This window comes from Arachis hypogaea, chromosome 8 (assembly GCF_003086295.3).
Source record: "Arachis hypogaea cultivar Tifrunner chromosome 8, arahy.Tifrunner.gnm2.J5K5, whole genome shotgun sequence".
Classification (NCBI taxonomy): Eukaryota; Viridiplantae; Streptophyta; class Magnoliopsida; order Fabales; family Fabaceae; genus Arachis; species Arachis hypogaea.
Window position 1 is genome coordinate 37,634,168 of NC_092043.1, and position 18,833 is coordinate 37,653,000.

Sequence of the window (18,833 nt, forward strand, 5' to 3'; positions counted from 1 at the left end):
GATAATAGAACATTTTTAATAGAGTATTTTTAGAGTATTATTTTTTATGTTTTTAAAAAATGAATTAATTTATAATTAAAATTTATATTAAAATTAATTGATGAAATGAAATCAATACTTTAAAAATATCAGATATGATATCCCCTTAACGAAAAACTAATAAAATTTTACTGTTTATATAATTATATTGATAAAATAATTAAAAATAATATAAAATTTTAACTAAACTAAGACTTTAATATTGAAAGGATAAATTTTATTTTTAATTTTAAATTATTATTTATAAAATATAATTTTACAAATATTTATACCAACTCGTAAGACTTAAAATAAAACTGAAATTAGATGTAGCATTAGAGATGCTCTAATAAATAATAATATAGAATATATACAAGATCTCAGTTTCGGAGTTGAGAGTAATACATGATACACTAACTTGATAAGAGAACTTCTTAAGATTTAAATATCCAATCTTGTGGATAAAGTTCGCTGATGACGTAGTAAATTCTTGCAAGACTAACTTTAAGTAAAATAAAAGTTACGCAAAAAAGGTCAAGCTCAAATACCTTAAATTGAAAATAGTACCAACATTTCAACGCATACGTGGTTGATATAATTAAATTTCATGAGTATCCAACTATATTTTTCTACAAGTTACTTGTACATAAATAGTTAAGTCTAAAAATTACAAATGGGAGCGGTAAATAAGCATACCCATGGATATTTATTATTTTTATGTATGAACTTGGAAGTATAAACATAATTTCGTTAGAAAGTTTTACACTATCAACACATCAAGAAGCTTCCATTCTCTACTTTCCAATTTCCATGTCCAAAGAAGATTGTGCAAGTTGTTCTCTCTAGAAGGAATTCATGTCTGAAAGCTAACTCACATGAATTTTTTTTTATCATTATTCATGTACTGCGCCTGTTATAATAAACCTGAAAAGGAAAAGATGCCATGAATGTCAATCTTTTACAAGGTATGGCCGTGATATCTTATAGTATACAGTCACTTAACTCTTTTTCTGCTTTTTCATAGATATTATTGACACTGTCAAGAAGAATATAAACGATTGATGGAAGCCTTTAGCCTTCTCCTGTTATGCTTCTCTCTGCTGAATTTAATAGCATTTTGTGCTCCAAGAGACACAATTAACACACTGCAATCTATCGGTGATGGTGAGACATTAGTTTCAGCAGATGAAACCTTTGCATTGGGATTCTTCAGCCCTGGAACTTCCAAGAACCGTTATGTTGGAATTTGGTATAACAAAGATCCAACAAAGGCAATAGTATGGGTTGCAAACAGAGAAAAACCCCTCACTGACTCCTCAGGGGTTTTGAAGGTCAATACCACCGGAATTCTAGTCCTTCTTGATAGTAATAATAGTCTTATCTGGTCATCCAACACGACAGGATCGGCACGAAATCCGGTTGCAAAGCTTTTGAATTCTGGAAATTTTGTTGTGCAGGATGACAGCAATAGCGACACGGAAGATTTTGTGTGGCAAAGTTTTGACTATCCAGGCGACACAATCTTGCCTGGACAGAAGTTGGGAAGAAACTTTGCTACAGGACTAAATCGGAGGACAATATCATGGAAAAGCTCTGATGATCCTTCTCCAGGTAGCTTTAGCTATCAAGTCGAGATTGATGGATATCCGCAATTAGTATTAAGAGAAGGCACAACAAAAAGATTTCGTTTCGGATCATGGAATGGTATTCAGTTTAGTGGGGGACCACAGTTGAAAAATGACTCTGTATTTAGATTTAGCATAATTTCTGATGAGGAAGAAGTATACAGTGTATTTTGGCTTGTTGATAGTTCAGTGCATCAAAGGGTTCAGATAACATCGGACGGATTCTGCCAGCGGGCGAGTTGGAGTGGTGGAAATACAGGTTGGATCAAAATTTCGCACTTACCGGTGGATTACTGTGATTACTATGGAAACTGTGGAGCATATGCTAGTTGTGATACAAACAGGTTTCCCATGTGTAATTGCTTGGATGGATTTGTGCAGAATACAACTGATTCATCAAGTGGTTGTGTTAGGAGAACTTCATTGAGTTGCAATCATTCAGATGGGTTTGTGAAGTTTTCGGGGCTAAAATTACCAGACACTGAAGGGACACGGTTTAATAGAAGCATGAGACTTGAGGATTGTAGGATCTTGTGCTGGAACGATTGCTCTTGTATGGCTTATGCAGCTTTGGATGTCAGCAAAGGGCCTAATGGTTGTTTACTTTGGTTTGGTAATCTCATAGATATGAAAGTGATGAGTGCATCTGATGAAGATATTTATATAAAGATGGCAGGGATAGAAGTAGGTACTATACTTTGGAATTTTTCTTCCCTTTTGCATTTTTTCCCCTTAACTATTTGCTTCATACTTTTTTATTTCTCACTATTTCCTCTGTTTTTTAAATTTTCTATTATTATTTTTTTTAAATGAACATTTTGCAGAAGCAATTGAACAAAATAGATCAACGAAGTCCAAGAAACGGAAGCTAAAGATTATCATTGCCGTAAGCTGTGTGTTATCTTTTGGAATTTTGATCCTATGCTTGGCCTTCATCATCTATGGATGGAAGAAGCCTCACAAAGGTAATTAAGCAATCTTAATTATGTGATTCTTGGATTCTTATATATATTATCCAAACTGTTAATTACAGATTAGGATAAGTTTAACCTATGAATATGATCAAGACCTATGTTCTTTGTCCAAGAAGCTTAACTTTGGTTTGTCACATGACAAAATTATCTTGTCCCCATGGTTTCGTTATATCTCTCATTTGAAATGTGGTTAATCTGTAATAACTAATAAGCATCATCCACCCTATATAAAAATCTCAACAGAGAACTAACTAACTAGTAATGTTAATCAGTAATGGTAGTCTTGCACTTGTTGACAATGGTAGAAAAGTAATGTTGGTAGTTCTATTTACATCTATCATATATTTTTTTTAAAATTATTGGGAAAGAGCAGAAGTTATCATAGCATGGAACAATGAGCTTATTAGACATTTTTGTTTCTTTTTCTTTAATTCATTACATGCTACTTTGTAGGAAAGATAAAAGAAGAAACAGAATCAGGTGCAATAAATAGTCACCATGATGAGGATGATCTGGAACTGCCCTTATTTGATATGTGCACAATTACTTCTGCAACAAGTAATTTTTCAAGTGACAATATACTAGGGACAGGTGGTTTTGGATCAGTTTATAAGGTAATCAAATGGAAAAAAAAAAGTATGATCCCTTAGTCTAGAATGCATAATATTCTTAATCAAGTTTGTTCTTGTCAATATGTAGCAGATCTCACCTTTGTATAGTAAGACAAAAGAAAAAAAAATGTTACAACTAGATTATTCAATACTTCAATAACTATGCCGAAATGATAAAATTTAAGCAAATATATGTCAAGTTAAATATGTATATTTTGTAGCTTACAATTGTTGCAATTTCTAGGGTATCTTGGAAAATGGACGAGAAATAGCTGTCAAGAGACTTTCACAAAATTCAAGCCAAGGACTCCAAGAGTTCAAAAATGAAGTTATGCATATTGCCAAACTTCAGCACAGAAATTTAGTGAAGCTATTAGGGTATTGCATTCAAGCAGGGGAGAGAATATTGATTTATGAATTTATGCGCAACAAAAGCTTGGACTTCTTTATATTTGGTTTGATTCCCTTGAACCATGCTCTTCCTTTTATTTAACAAAGATTACATATGGTTCAGAACCTCATCAGAAAATTAGTCCAACTCATTTTCTTTTAAACAGATTGTGAGAAGGGAAAGCTTCTAGACTGGCCAAAGCGTTTTCTTATTATTAATGGAATTGTTAGGGGTCTTCTCTATCTTCATCAAGATTCAAGACATAGAATAGTTCATAGAGATCTTAAGGCTGGAAATATTTTGTTAGATGACGAATTGAATCCTAGAATTTCAGACTTTGGACTAGCAAGAAGCTTTGTAGGAAATGAAAACCAAGCAAATACAAGGCATATTGTTGGAACTTAGTAAGTGGCTAATTATATGACATGTAGAGAGGAATATAAAATGAAAGTAATAGCTTTTTCTTGATTCAAATATGTTTGTTCATGTTTTGAACAGCGGCTATCTGTCACCGGAGTACATAGTTGATGGGATATACTCAACAAAATCTGATGTCTACAGCTTCGGAGTACTGGTGTTAGAGATAGTTAGTGGGAAGAGAAATAGAGGATTCATCCATATTGATCACAATTTTAATCTGCTTGGGCATGTAAGCATAAGTGTTTTGTTTGTGCTCCATATTCATTTATAGTTTCCAACCAAATAGCATCATCCTAATTTATGTACTTATTGCAATATATACAAATGCAGGCATGGACACTTTTTTCAGAAGGCAAGTGCTTACAAATAGTTGATCCATCTATCAAAGACTCTATTCATTTGCCAGAAGTCCTAAGATCAATTCATGTTAGTTTGCTATGCGTGCAACGAAATTCAGAGGACCGGCCAAGCATGTCGTGTGTGCTTACGATGCTGAGTAGTGAATGGGCATTGCCTCAGCCAAAGAAGCCAGGATTCTTTATTGAGAGAGATGTGGTTGGTAACCGTTCTTCATCAAGCAACAATAAACTACTATCTGTTAATAATCTGACAGTTACTCAGGTCTGTCCCCGATAGATTTTGATTCAAAATTGATAAGCTCATAGATTATCACAATGATAAGCCAATTCAATATACAATAATAAATAAATATAGCATTTCATGACATAGAGAAGTGTTTAGTCCTTTTATGCATTGATTTATAATCTATTTATTTGTCATTATCTAGGTGTTATATATGTCAGAATATCAATTAACATTTATTAAAATTATTTAGTATATCTGAATATTTATTATAAAATATTAGGTTTTTATTATTACGATTCTCTTAGCACCTATAAATACTTTTATATTATATCATTTCAAACAACTTGAATACGTTTAATAATACACAAATCTTTTTTTCAATTTATTCTCTTGTTTCTAACAATATATATACATAATTTTATCGTACTAAAAATATTATAAAATCTAAGTAAACTTGTATATCTTGATTTTTAGTTTTTTCTGGTGTGGATTTAAATCTAGTTAAGTTAAAATTGAAAAGATAGATATACTTTATTTCATAATAAAATGACATCTACAATAAAATGCAAATATCACAAAATTATAAGCAATCTGTATGTCATTACTTGTATATAAAATGACTTTGGTATCAATTTTTATATGATATAAACATATGCTTCAAAAAAGTTTACATTAAATCTCAATAATAAAATTTTTACAGAATTTATAAATGTGAAGTAATTCTTTTTCTTTAAATTAGTTTTTAAGGTAAACTAGACCCAGATATTAGAATTTAACTTATCTAATAATGTAATTGGGGCACCTACTTATTAAGAATCAGACTTACAAATTTCGTGCTCCAAATGTGTTTTTATTTCCCTTTATAGTAATTGAAAACAGATTTAGAAGAATTGCATTCATGAAGACTATATATATTTCAACACAAGTTTCTTTATCATCTTATTTTCAGAACCCACATTTGCTTTGAGCACGTGAGAGCTGGTTGACCGTTTGTTGCAGTAACTGTTTGAAAGAAGCAATATTCATAGTAGTATACTAATAAGTTTATACAAATAACAATATATATAATTAATAACTACATAAAAATTTTAAAATATAATTAAATGGACGTCTAAAATTATCCTAACTTTTCCATTACTTGGAGAAGAACTTTCATCAATCATTTCTCTTTCCGTGAAAAATCTATGCATTTTAGGTGGAGGTAGTGTGGATTCACTACTCAACATTTGAACAGATGACATGGTTGGCCTGTCATCTGGACTTTTTTGCACACAAAGCAATTATTTCGTACCCATTGTCCTCCATAAATAGTTTCCTTGCGTGCATATATATTTTGCAAAGCTTGTGGTTAAGATTAGAAGCATATATAACAAAAGTGATTATTAGAATTCAGTTACACACTTACATGTCCTAGAAGATTAATAATCAAGTCAAGTCTTCATACGTACCCATATTAATAATCAGCAAAGCATAAGAAACTTACTAAGTTCCAACAACATGCCCAATGTTTGCTTTAGTTTCGATCCCTCCGAAACTTCTAGCTAGTCCAAATGCCATGACCTGAACTAAATCATGACTTGTGCTCTAGGGACAAGTCCTTCGACAATTCAATCGACCAAATTGTCAGAAAAACAGACAGAATCTCCCCTATTTCTAGAACCTTACCAATATGAATATTATCTTCCTGTATCACTAATAAACATTCATTTCTAAAGACAACAACAACAGTATATTCTAAAGTATATAGTTAAATCCATACATCTTATATAACTAAGTCATAATTAATATTTAAACAGTTCGAGATTCAAAATAACATAACTCACACGAGAACTCTGTCTGTGACATATAAAGCATTGATATAATCTAAAATTTTGTGCAAAGGTTATATTACGTAAATACATAGCCTTTGGAAAAAAAAAAGTGCTCACCGCAATGTCTAAGATCTACTGAGGGGCGGATGGAATGGAACCTGGAATGACACCTGTATCTAAAGAATATGGGAATATAATAGGGTGAGTTTTGTAACTCAGTGAACAAACATTAAATCTATAACCGACACAAGACGATACAAACTTTACCTTATAATTTCTTTTTAGTGACAAGAAGTTCATATTAAGTAAATATGCGAATAATTAGATAAGTAATTAAACGGATGAACTGAAATGGGAGTTCACATCCCAAAAGTCAAAATCAAATCTTTTATTACACACTTAGGACGGTTCTAACTCTAAGGGTAACACTTTCCTCTAGTGCGCCCGTACATTATAACAGATTCAATGTGTGGCCTACACGTTAGGCTAGCAACGTCTATGCTAACTGAGGTCTGAGCCAGATGCATTTAAGTTAACGTCATAACAAAATATATGCATACTAAAAATTTAATTAAAATTTTACAAAGTCAAATAAAAAAATATGTATACTTTATAAAATATATAAATATCGTCTCGTGTGTATTTCTACAAAGTTATGAGTTTTCAAAAATAAATATTCACTTCAATAATTCAAAATTTATAACAATCAAATAATTTCATATGAAAAAACTCAAAATCCAAGTTAAATACTAATAGTAATATATTTAAAAACAATTATAAATATAATATCCACTCACAACTTGATTCTAAATAGTCGGAAACAATTTTGAATGCTTCAACGAGCTACCAAATGATGTTCAATAACTCTACAACTCTAGAAATATGACAATAATGATATTTATGAACTACTAATGTTGTCAATTAACATAATTTTACTCACTTTGATAAAAAAATACCAGATTTTCTAATCTAATAACTTTAATTTCGGATTTTGTTATACCCACAAGTATAGGAATAACAAAAATTAGAGATATAACTAATTATTGAGTCAAAGAATTACTTTAAAATTTTAATAATAACGAGAACTCAAAAACTGAATGCTTCATTCACTCCTTAAGATGAACTCCATGATTTGGAGTTGTGAGAAAATAAAAATTTTTTTTGGGTATAAGTGATGTATTAAAATAAAGATAAAATGAAATCTAATGTAGTGTGGTTGGATAAAAATTTGAAACAAGAAAGATAGAATGAAAGAGGAGATGAAGGAAAGGAAAGGATTTGAGCTTTTCTCTTACGAAGGAATGGAAAAAAGAAAAAGAGGGATCGGATGGGGGAGGGGGGTTGTAAAGAGAGTTCGAGGAGTACAAGGAGAGAAAAGGAGATTTAAGTGGGGGCATATGTCTCTCACGTGCTCCTCTTTTTTTTTTTTCTTTTGGTTATCACATTCTCTTTCTTTTAAGAAATTTGGTCCTGAAATTTTAAATTTATATTGGCATAGTTATGTTAGTTATCTTCAGACTCAAATAAATATAGATATTTATTGTATATGGCATTTTCTGTGAAAAGAAAAAGCAAAATTCTTCTTTTAATTTGAAGTTAACAAAAATAGTTAGAGGTTACAAGTGATACAAGTGGAGTATGATGAAGTTTCAAAAAAATTAAAAAACATTATAGAACTTAAAACTTGGTCTAGAATCAAGTATAATGCAAATAGTTCTTATCAAATTAGAAGACTCATGAAACTACTTGTAAGTTGTCCAACTTGCATAGTCAAAGTTTTAGTTAAAATTTGCAATTTGAAAATAAGTTAGGTTAGTTTCAATCTTTGACTTAGTCAAAAAATAAATTGTTACATAAGTTGATAATACAACTTAATAAAAATGAATGTGAAAGAAGACTTTAATACACACTTGTACAATTTATGCATAACTTGATCAACTTATAAACCAAATGCACCTCCACAAAATATTATATATTGGGGATTAAGAAATTTGTCAATGTATGCCATGTTTTGCATAGAATTAGTGAGTGAAACTTAGAAAAAAAGTAATAAACTCTCTCATCCACTATAAGAAAAACGTCAAATACCGTCGGATTTATCAAAAAAATCCGCATAATCTGTTTTCCATCGGATATAGCGGCGGAATAAATCGATGGTATAAACCTTGCCTGTTTACCGTTGGATTTTTTTGTCCGCCGCGAATTATCAGCGAATATAAACTTTTAATTGTAAAATTTTGGAGCTTGTTACTGTCGGATTTTTCACTCGATAAATTTGACGATAAACTTAAATTTTAATTTTTTTAAATAATTGTTTAAAAATTCACTATATAATTTTAAATATTTAAATTTAATAATTTACAAACTAAAAAATTTAAAATTTTAGAATTTCTTATAATAATTTATTTCTAATTTTTAGTTAAAAGTTTACAAACAAAAATTTTAAATACAGAAAATGAATTAAACAAGTTTTTTTTAATCTCTTTTCTTCTACTTTAAAACTACTTTCATTGATGAATAGAATCTATCATTTACAAGAAAACTAAACAATGACAAATTAAAAAGCTAAAGATCCAAACAGTAATTCCTATATAATTTGTAATTCCAATTCAACAAATCATAAGATCATCAAATTGAATAAATCCCTACACCCTAAACAAATCACAAAATCATAGAAAAGCTGAAAGCAAAAAATAACAAAGCATAAAGAAGCTAAAGTCCAAGTATTTTTCTATACCTTGCTATAATGCTATTCAAATTAACAAATCAAGAAAACAATTGCCTAAATAACAATAATAAAAACAAATCACATGGTGGCTAGCTACAACATGTAATTTAGAAATTCAAAAAGGGAAAGTCTAGGGAATTAGTAATTTTTGTATTTTTTGGCCAGCACTTTACCGTCAAAAGAAAAGTGAGTGATTTCTCACCATTAGATATAATCTCACACCATTAAAAACACTATTGATAGCTAATTGATGGTTAGAAAATATCAAAGTTATTGGCCCCTAGCATTGCTCATTCAAAAATATCTTTAAAGACAATATCACAAGTGTACGGTTGGTTGGTTACCGGACGATTCGGGTGGAGGTTTGAGGTGGTGGGGATGCCTCGTTTTGATCGGTTGTGATCGGATCGCGCCAACCAGGCTGCCGAGCTCTTGTTGTGGAGAGAGGAGTGTCACCTGCAAAGACACTCCGACGCTCTAGTTAGTTAGTGTGCAGGCGAGAAATAGACAGGTGGAATGTGTGATGTACCTCGGAGAAGAGCTGGACCCCCCCATATATATCGTATCAGGGGTGGGTCCCGCAAGGACAGAGCCCACCTTCCTCGAAGCTTCCTTAGACAGCTGTGATGAGGAGGTGCCCAGGACGCGTGTTCGGGTCAGATTTCGAAGGTTTTCCACCGACCGTCCGGGTCGGGGGGCCCATGGGTTGGGTTGGCCCATGCCACTTTGGGCCAAGCCGTAACAGTGCCCCCAACACGTCAGTAATAGCCGTGTGGTCTGTTGTTGGCGTGTTATTCCTTCTTCACGTGTTGTCGTCAGATCGGCCATCCGTGGAGAGGACGCGATCTTTGCGCGCGTGTCCATTTGTTGCTGAGGTGACCTTCTATCGCCTCGTTCCTCGCACAGTGCATTAAATGCTCATAATGGGTTTAAAATCCTTCGTGCAAAGACTAATATATCCCTAGGCTTTCGCGCTCCTTTTGGTGGTAGTTTTAAAACAGTTTTGTGATGCCTTTGGTGTTCATTTGGCGTTTATCTTTTCGTTTCCAATCTAGCTATCCCCATCTTCTTCTCCCTCAGCAATTCAGGGTGTTGTTCTTGTCTTCCTTTCAGATCTTTGTAATCAATACAGGTAATTATGCATCTTTTTACCCTCTTTTTATTGTTCTTTTGCTTCTGCCGTTGCTTCCTTTTCATGCATGCTGTTTGTTTAACTTTGCATGATGGTTGATCCTTGGCCTTAAGTGGGTGCGTTAGGGGGAGGTTGCCATTCTAGGGTAGATTTTGTTTGGGTTTTACCTTTTAGTCGTGTTTAGTTTTAGTTGCAGAATAGGTTGAATTTAGTTTCTGCTTTCACTCCGAGCACCCGACCTCTTAGACTAATCGGGTGGTACCCCCATGTAGGTATGGCTCGCATCGCCTCCCGAGCTTCCCCTTCTCCCGCGGCGTACGACCCCTACGGCTGGGTGGTTTCCGATCTGAAGAACTCCCCCAATCAAATGGGCAAGGAGGAGCTCACTGAGTTCCGTCAAAACGGGCACTTATGCGGCGGAACCGACGAGGAGTCTAACTATGACGTCTTCGTCCCAGCTCCCCACGAGCGATTGTACAAGATCAACTTCAGTGCTCCCCGAGTTGCTGGCTGGATTTGGTTTTATAAATCCATGTTTACGCAAGTGGGGGTTCGTATTCCTTTCTCCGCCTTCCAAATGGCGCTCCTTGGCCAGATTTCCGTGGCGCCGTCGTAGCTGCATCCGAACAGTTGGGCTTCAATCCACTGTTTCAAGATGGTTTGTGAATATCTCGAGCTACCGGTGTCCGTGGATGTCTTCCTTTTCTTTTTCAACCTTACAAACCCTTCGAAGGAAGGGAAAGCAAGGAAGGGGTTCATGTCCTTCCGATCTGCCCAAGGTCGGAGGATTTTTGGTTTGTTTGAGGACTCCTACCACGGGTTCAAAGATAAGTATTTCAAGGTGCGCCCCGTCAAAGGTCGTCATCCTTTCTGGCTGTCATTAGAAGGGCAACGCCTCATCCTGACGTATTGGAGCTTCGGGGCGGGGTCTAATGCCTTTATTAAAGTAACCTATAAGGGTATGTCCGCTGTGGACAAGAAGATTGCCAACATGTTATGGGCAGTCTTCGGGAGGAATCATGTGAATCCTCACCTCCTCATGGGTGATCGGGAAGTCGGTCGAACTATATTTGTGAGCAGTTTTAACTTGAGCTTTCCTTTTTGTTTCTTGCCCTTTTTTTTAGTATTCCATTGCGACTAACAATCTCCTTTTCCTGTTACAGTGGGGATGTCTGCCGAGGTGACGGATCTCCCTGACTTGTTCCAGACCTTTCTATGTGCGAGTGACGATGAAGCGGCCAACGAGAAGTCGACTGCCCCCCAGAGGATAAGAGTAAGGCTTCTTTCGAGCTGGGAGTTGTGGCTGATGAGATTGGTACTTCGGTTCAGGGTGCTTTAGCTCATGGGGACAAAGAGGTGCGTGTTTCCCCTTTTCCCGAAGTGGTCGGTACTGGGGGTTCGACGTCTAATCCAGTGACCGACGACGACGTGGAAGAGGTGCCCAATCTCAAAAGAAGGAAAACGTCCAGCAGTTCTGAGGGGGTCCTCACCGTCATGGAGAAAAATTTTGATGCTGGGAATTTCATAGACGCTCAGTTGATTCCTGGCACTGAAGAGCACTTCCACGAGTCATCTCTGGCCGGGCAAGCGAGGTGGATGTATCGTACCCTCCTGCGCGGCGCAGTGATAGCTCGGAAGGCCGAGTTTGAGCTGTCCGGGATGGAATCCCTCCGTAGGAGGTTGGAATCTGCTGGGAAAGCCAATAATGATCTTCAACGTGAAGTTGAAACTCTTCGGGAGCAACTTGCCCAATCTAATGAGAAGCTCCAGGCTGCCGAGAACAGGGCCTCCGCTGCTAGTAAAAAACTGGAGGAGTCTGATGCCACCGTTTTGCGACTTGTCGAGCGGGAAATGACTTTAGAGAGTCAAGTCGGCGTGGCTCAGGGGCGGGTGACCGCGCTAGAGAAAGAGCGCGACGAGGCCGTTTCGGCGAAGGAGGCTGTCGAGACTGAGCTTGCGGGGTGGAAAACAAAGTACAAGGAGGTCGTTAAGCAGGAAAAAGGTACGATATTGGCGACTGAGGAGGCCCTTAAGGGTCAGGTCCAAATCGTTGCCCCTGACTTCGACACGTCGGCAATCGGTGTCTTCAAGATGATCAAAGACGGCAAGATTGTCGACATGCCCAGGAAATGACTTCTTATGTCTTGTATAACTTCATGAAATCTTTGTGAGTGGTTTTATTTAGTCTTGCGAACAATGGATTTTTGGGTCGTCTGCCCGGTTTATTGTAGTTAATACTTTCCCGTTTGTCTGGTTGTGTTCTCGTTATATTCACCGTTATTGGTTTGTTGTTCGCACTTGTTCTACCGTATTGATGGTATTCTAGCTGAGCCAGGTCGTGGCTTTTTAGTGTAGCCGTTTGCCGTCGTGGTAGCTGAAGGTCTCCCAGGGTGATCAGTCCCGGGGCTGCATATTATTGTGTTGTTCGGTGCGCGTTGCATGGGATTCATTTGCGCAATGGGTTGTCCAAGAAAAGTAAACAAAAGAAACAAAACTTTTGGCAAGTATATTTTAGTCGGTAATTGCACAAAAGGTCTATAAGCCATATTAAAAAGTACAATCTCATGAATTGACTACTTAGCTCGTTTGGTCGCTAAATCGCCACGCGCGTGCTAGGAGTAAAACCTTCTCAAGTTGCTCACGTTCCACGTTCTTGGGATTTCTTTGCCATCGAGCCTTTCCAACTTGAAGGCGCCTTTACCAATCACCTCTTTAACTTTGTAGGGACCTTCCCAGTTTGCCACCAGTTTGCCCTCTCCCGGGGTCAGTAGACCGATATCGTTGTGCCTTAGGACGAGGTCGTTTGGTTCAAACTCTCTCTTGAGTACTTTGGTGTTGTAGCACAGGGCCATTCTTTGCTTTAGCGCTGTTTCCGTTAAGTGGGCCATCTCTCTGGCTTCATCTATTAGGTCCTTCTCCACAGCTTCCCCCACTCCCTTCAGAAGTAATCGTGGGCTTGGTTCCCCGATTTCCACAGGTATTACCGCGTCTAGCCCGTATGTTAGTCGGAAGGGGGTCTCCCCAGTGGATGACTGCTCGGTTTTACGGTAGGACCAGAGGACCGAGGCGAGCTCGTCGGCCCAAGCACCTTTTTTATTATCCAGCCGCTTCTTAAGTTCTAACAGGATGATCTTGTTCGCGGACTCGACCTGTCCATTTGTTTGGGGTGTTCTACTGAGGAGAACTTCTGTCTTATGCCCAGGCCGGTGAGGAACTCCGTGAACTTCTTGTCTGTAAATTGTGTCCCGTTGTCTGAGATGACGACCTCCGGGATACCGAACCGTGTTATCACTTGCCTCCACATGAACTTCCTGCAATTGGATGAGGATATGTTGGCCAGCGGCTCGGCCTCTATCCATTTGGTGTAGTAGTCAATGGCGACTATGAGGTATTTAACTTGTCCTGGACCAACCGGGAAGGGCCCCAAGAGATCGACTCCCCATTGTGAAAATGGTCGGGAAGACGTTAACAAGCTTAGCTCGGAAGCTGGTGCTCTGTGAAAATTGGTGTTCTCTTGACACTTGACACACTTTCTAACGAATTCTTTAGAGTCTGCCATCATTGATGGCCAGTAGTATCCAGCTCGGATTAATTTTCTTGCTATGGCTTTGCCCCCTATGTGATGGCCGCAACACCCTTCATGGACTTCCCTGAGAACATAGTCCGTTTGGTCGGGGTGTAGGCATTTCAATAGGGGTTGGTTGAGTCCTTTTCTGAACAACTGACCCTGGATGATCGCGTACTTGGCTGCTTCCCTTCTCTGTTTCTTAGCATCTTTTTCGTCGTCAGGGAGTTTGCCATTTCCTGAAGCTGGTGATGGGATCTAACTATGAGGGGCTTAGCCTTGCCAGGTGCAGAGTGACTGCCGGCTCCCTCATCATACCCTAGATGAGAGATCGGTTGCCTTCTCCTGGTTTTGTGCTGGCTAGTTTTGATAGGAGATCTGCCCGTGTGTTCCTTTCTCTTGGAACGTGGTGGATCGTGACCTCCTCGAATTTCTGGCTCAAATCCTTGACTTTCTCCAAGTACTTTTGTAGTAGCGAGTCTCTGGCTTGGTAGCTCCCATTCACTTGGGAGGTGACGACTTGTGAATCACTGCATATTTCCAACCTCGCTACTCCAACTTCCTTTGCTAGGGCTAAGCCCCCTATGAGGGCTTCGTATTCTGCTTGGTTGTTCGAGACGGGGAACTCGAACTTGATCGACTGCTCGTATACGACCCCGGCTGGGCTCTCTAGGATGATCCCGGCGCCCCCGGACGTCTGATTGGAGGCCCCGTCCAGGTGGAGCCTCCACCATGTGCCCGTCTCTTCGGTTGGATCTCCCGTCACTTCTACCAGGGAGTCTGCCATTGCTTGCGCCTTGATTGCTTGCCGGGGTTTGTACCGTATGTCGTATTGGGAGAGTTCAATGGACCAAGTCATCATCCTTCCCGCTAAATCGGGTTTCTGGAGTACTTGTCGGATTCCTTGGTCCGTTCTTACGACAATCTGGTGACCTTGGAAGTATTCTTTTAACCTCCGAGAAGAGGTCAAGAGTGCCAGAGCTAGTTTTTCCAGTTTGCTGTACCTTAGTTCCGCCCTTTTTAGGGCTCTGCTCACGAAATAGACTGGTTGTTGAACCCTTCCTTCTTCTCGTATCAAAACCATGGCCAGGGCTTCTCCCGTTATGGCGAGGTATAGGTATAACGGCTCTCCGGCCTTTGGCTTCCCGAGCACAGGGGGTGTTGCTAGGATTTCCTTGAAGTGTCTGAAAGCTTCCTCGCATGCGGGCATCCATTCAAATGCTATCCCTTTCCTCATGAGGTTAAAGAAGGGTAGGGCTTTTGTTGCCGAAGCTCCGAGGAAACGGGATAACGAGGTGAGTAGACCTGCCAACCTCTGGACGTCCTTGACACAGCCCAGACTCTTCATCTGGAGTATCGCTTAGCATTTCTCAGGGTTGGCTTCTACCCCCCTTTGGGTTATCATGAATCCTAGGAACTTTCCAGCTTCCATGGCGAAGGCACATTTGAGGGGATTGAGCCTCATACCATGTTGTCGGAGAGACGCGAATACATTTCCCAGGTCATTGAGGAGGTCGTCGGGCCGCGTAGTCTTTGCGAGGATGTCGTCTACATAGACTTCCACTGTCTTGCCTATGAGATCGCCAAATATTTTGTTCATCAGTCTTTGGTATGTTGCCCCTGCGTTTTTTAGGCCGAATGGCATCACCTTGTAGCAGTAGGTCCCCCCAGGCGTTATAAATGCTGTCTTGTCCTCGTCGGGTCAGTGCATCGATATCTGATTGTAGTCGGAGTAGGCATCCATGAAGCTCAGATACTGGTAACCCACCGCCGCGTCGACGAGTGCATCTATGTTGGGGAGGGGGAAACAATCTTTAGGGCATGCCTTGTTGAGGTCAGAGTAGTCTACGCACATTCTCCATTTGCCGCTGTGCTTTTTTACTAGAACTACATTCGAAAGCCAGGTCGAGTAGTCTAGTTCCCGTATGAAGCCCGCTTCTAGGAGGCTGGCCGTCTGCCTGGCCACCTCCTCTGCCCTCTCTCGCGACATCTTTCTCCTCCTCTGGGCTACCGGGCGGGCTTTCGATTTGACGGCTAGGTGGTGCGACATGACTTTGGGGTCTATACCCGACATGTCGGCCGGTGTCCAGGCGAACAAATCCCCATTGGCCCTGATCATTTCTACCAGAGCCTCCTTCAATTCATGTGGAAGGTTTCTATTGACAAACGAGAACTTTTTCTCCGTGTCACCGACCCTGAACTTCTCCAGGTCCCCCTCTGGTTCCGGTCTAGGCTTGTCGTCAACTCTGGCATCCAGGTCGGCCAGGAACACCCCCGACGCCTCTTTAGATTTCTTCCTTAGGGAGAGGCTGGCGTTGTCACAAGCGACCGCCGTTTCTAGATCTCCCCTTATGGACCCTATAGATCCGTCGTCGGTAACAAACTTCATGACCAGTAGCTTTGTGTTGATTATCGCCTCAACATCGTTAATCGTCTTTCTTCCCAAGATGATGTTGTAGGCTGTGGATTCTCAGAGAATCACGAACTCAGCCATTGCCGATCTTTGGCCTTGATCCTGTCCCACGAAAATTGGCAGAGATATCACTCCGTCTGGCTTGATGAAGTGGTCACCTAACCCGATGACCCCGTGCTGGTGAGTCGATAGGTCGGCGTCCCTTAACCCCAGTGCGTCGAACACGTTGCAGAACATAATGTTCGAGTCTGCCCCCATGTCGACAAGGATTCGTTTGACGAGGCCGGTTCCCACTCTGGCCGTGATGACCATAGGTGGGTTTTCAGGGGCCTCGTCGAACCATTGGTCTTCTGGGCCGAAAGAGATGGATGGGGGCTTCTTAGAGCTTCGCACCAGCGAGGAGGAGACCGCCAGGACCTTGGTGTCTTTCTTGTGTGATGATCTCGACCTTGGCGTGGTGTTTTTGGCGGTTACGACGTTTATCACGGTGAGGTCGTGGTCTTTGTCTTCTGGCTCTTGTCGCCGTTTTGCCGACCGGGTCTTGCCCTCCTCATCTTGGTCGCGATGTCGTCTCCTCGGCTCCCTTATAAGATGGGATAATTCTGTTAGTTTACCGTCCCTTATCGCTTGTTCTAGTGCGTCCTTCAGGTCAAAGCAGTCCTGTGTTTGGTGCCCATAGCCCTTGTGGTAGTCACAGTAGAGGCTCTTGTTTCCCCTAGTACGATCCTTGAGTGGTCGGGGCTTCGACAAGATTCCATTCTCGGCTATTTGCTGATAAACTTCCATGATGGGAAGAGTGAGTGGAGTGTAGTTGGTGAATTTTCCGATCCGGGAAAACGGTCTGGGTGCCTTGCTCGGCCCTCCATCTCTGGCTTGCTCCTTCTGTCTTTCTCCGTTACCTTGTTGCTTAGGTGGATTGTAGGAGGAGTGCCGTTTATTGGCAGCCACGACTTGGCTGACTTCCTCGTCATTTATGTATTCCTTAGCTACAGTTTGAATCTCGTGCATCGTCCAAACTGGTTTCGTGGTGAGGTGTTTTCGGAAGTCCTCGTTGAGGAGGCCGTTCGTCAGACAGAGGCTGGCCACCGAGTCGGTTAAGCCGTCAATTTCTAAGCATTCGTCGTTGAACCGGTCCAGGTATTTTTTGGTCGGCTCCCCGGGCCTTTGGGTTATCCCAAGTAGGTTGATCGGGTGCTTACCCTTTGCTATTCGTGTTGTGAATTGGGCTAAGAAGGCACGGCTAATGTCCGCAAACCCGTAGATGGATCCTTGCGGGAGGCCGTTAAACCACCAGATCGCAGGCCCTGCCAGGGTGACTGGGAAGGCCCGGCACCTCACCTCGTCTCCTACTCCCTGCAGATTCATTCTGGCCTCAAAGGCCGTGAGGTGTTCCAGAGGGTCTTGGGTTCCATCATACCTCATGTCCATTGGTTTGTCGAAGTACTTCGGCAACCGGACTTCGAGGATGGATCGGTGGAACGGGGTGGCGCCCATTATCACGGGCCGCCGTGTCTTCACAGGCCTCTCTTCTCCGTCCTCACGATCTTGTCCCGTGAGGCGCGTTTCCTTGCCTCGGGAGTAGATGATTGTGTCGTTTCGTCTTCTCGGGTGCTTTCCGCTTCCGTTCTGGAAGCGGAGGCGTGCCGGGAGCGACTCTGGTGGGAATCTCTCTCTCGGCTTTCAGGAGACGGGGAGTAGCTAGGTCGGTGGTTCGTCGGTTATGCTCCTGATCGGCTAGTTGTCGTTCCAGGTTCTGGACCCTATGGCGTAGCTCCTGCATTATCCTGGCGCTATCGCCGCCAGTTCCTTCGAAGGGGCGTGTCTCTCGCGTCCTTGTGCGTGGTTCATTGCGCTGCCGGGGTGACCTTCGTCGCCCTCCCGGTGAGGCGACAGAGGCTTCCCCCTCTGCGCCGGCTGTTCGGCCTTGGTCTCCGGTGCCCGGCACGACGTCCATTTAGGCAGTCCCCACAGACAGCGCCAATGTACGGTTGGTTGGTTACCGGACGATTCGGGTGGAGGTTTGAGGTAGTGGGGACGCCTCGTTCTGATCGGTTGTGATCGGATCGGGCCAACCGGGCTGCCGAGCTCTTGTTGTGGAGAGAGGGGTGTCACCTGCAAAGACCCTCCGACGCTCTAGTTAGTTAGTGTGCAGGCGAGAAATAGACAGGTGGAATGTGTGACGTACCTCGGGGAAGAGCTGGACCCCCCATATATATCGTATCAGGAGTGGGCCCCGCAAGGGCAGAGCCCACCTTCCTCGAAGCTTCCTTAGACAGCTGTGATGAAGAGCTGCCCAAGACGCGTGCTCGAGTCAGATTTCGAAGGTTTTCCACCGACCGTCCGGGTCGGGAGGCCCATGGGTCGGGTTGGCCCATGCCGCTTTGGGTTAGGCCGTAACAACAAGCATTTGCTATGCAAAAATATCTAACATTCAAAATGCAATACCAAGCAACAAAATATAAATGCAATCCCAATCCAACAATAAATATCAATCAACAAAAAAAAGCCAACACAGCACAATGCCAAAAGTCAGCATCAAATTCTCAGCAAAATTATCATA

The 18,833-nt window shown here is 40.9% G+C and overlaps 2 protein-coding genes across 4 annotated transcripts; one reads left to right on the forward strand and one right to left on the reverse strand.

Moving 5' to 3' along the window:
- Window positions 1-825: 825 nt before the first annotated feature.
- Window positions 826-4,876, forward strand: LOC112707317 (G-type lectin S-receptor-like serine/threonine-protein kinase At4g27290). Of its 3 annotated transcripts, none has more exons than XM_072201265.1 (8): window positions 826-983; window positions 1,476-2,331; window positions 2,468-2,608; window positions 3,071-3,231; window positions 3,473-3,683; window positions 3,786-4,023; window positions 4,118-4,268; window positions 4,370-4,876. In XM_072201265.1, exons 1-8 carry the CDS (start codon window positions 966-968, stop codon window positions 4,673-4,675), a joined length of 2,082 nt encoding a protein of 693 aa, XP_072057366.1. In that variant the 5' UTR covers window positions 826-965; the 3' UTR covers window positions 4,676-4,876. The 3 variants fall into 3 exon arrangements, with proteins under 3 accessions (XP_072057366.1, XP_025614783.1, XP_072057365.1); XM_025758998.3 differs by having other exon boundaries at window positions 854-983; window positions 1,043-2,331; XM_072201264.1 differs by having other exon boundaries at window positions 944-2,331.
- Window positions 4,877-16,330: 11,454 nt separating this feature from the next.
- On the reverse strand, window positions 16,331-17,767 carry LOC112705345 (uncharacterized). The gene has a single exon (XM_025756178.1). It carries the CDS (start codon window positions 17,765-17,767, stop codon window positions 16,331-16,333), a length of 1,437 nt encoding a protein of 478 aa, XP_025611963.1.
- Window positions 17,768-18,833: the final 1,066 nt, after the last annotated feature.

Excerpts from the sequence above, each read along its gene's own strand:
- LOC112707317 (XM_025758998.3), top strand. The coding sequence starts at position 1,080 with ATGGAAGCCTTTAGCCTTCTCCTGTTATGCTTCTCTCTGCTGAATTTA. Across the intron at positions 3,232-3,472 it reads GTTTTGGATCAGTTTATAAG|GGTATCTTGGAAAATGGACG; the intron begins GTAATCAAATGG and ends TGCAATTTCTAG. Across the intron at positions 4,269-4,369 it reads ATTTTAATCTGCTTGGGCAT|GCATGGACACTTTTTTCAGA; the intron begins GTAAGCATAAGT and ends ATACAAATGCAG.
- LOC112705345 (XM_025756178.1), bottom strand. The coding sequence starts at position 17,767 with ATGGGCGCCACCCCGTTCCACCGATCCATCCTCGAAGTCCGGTTGCCG.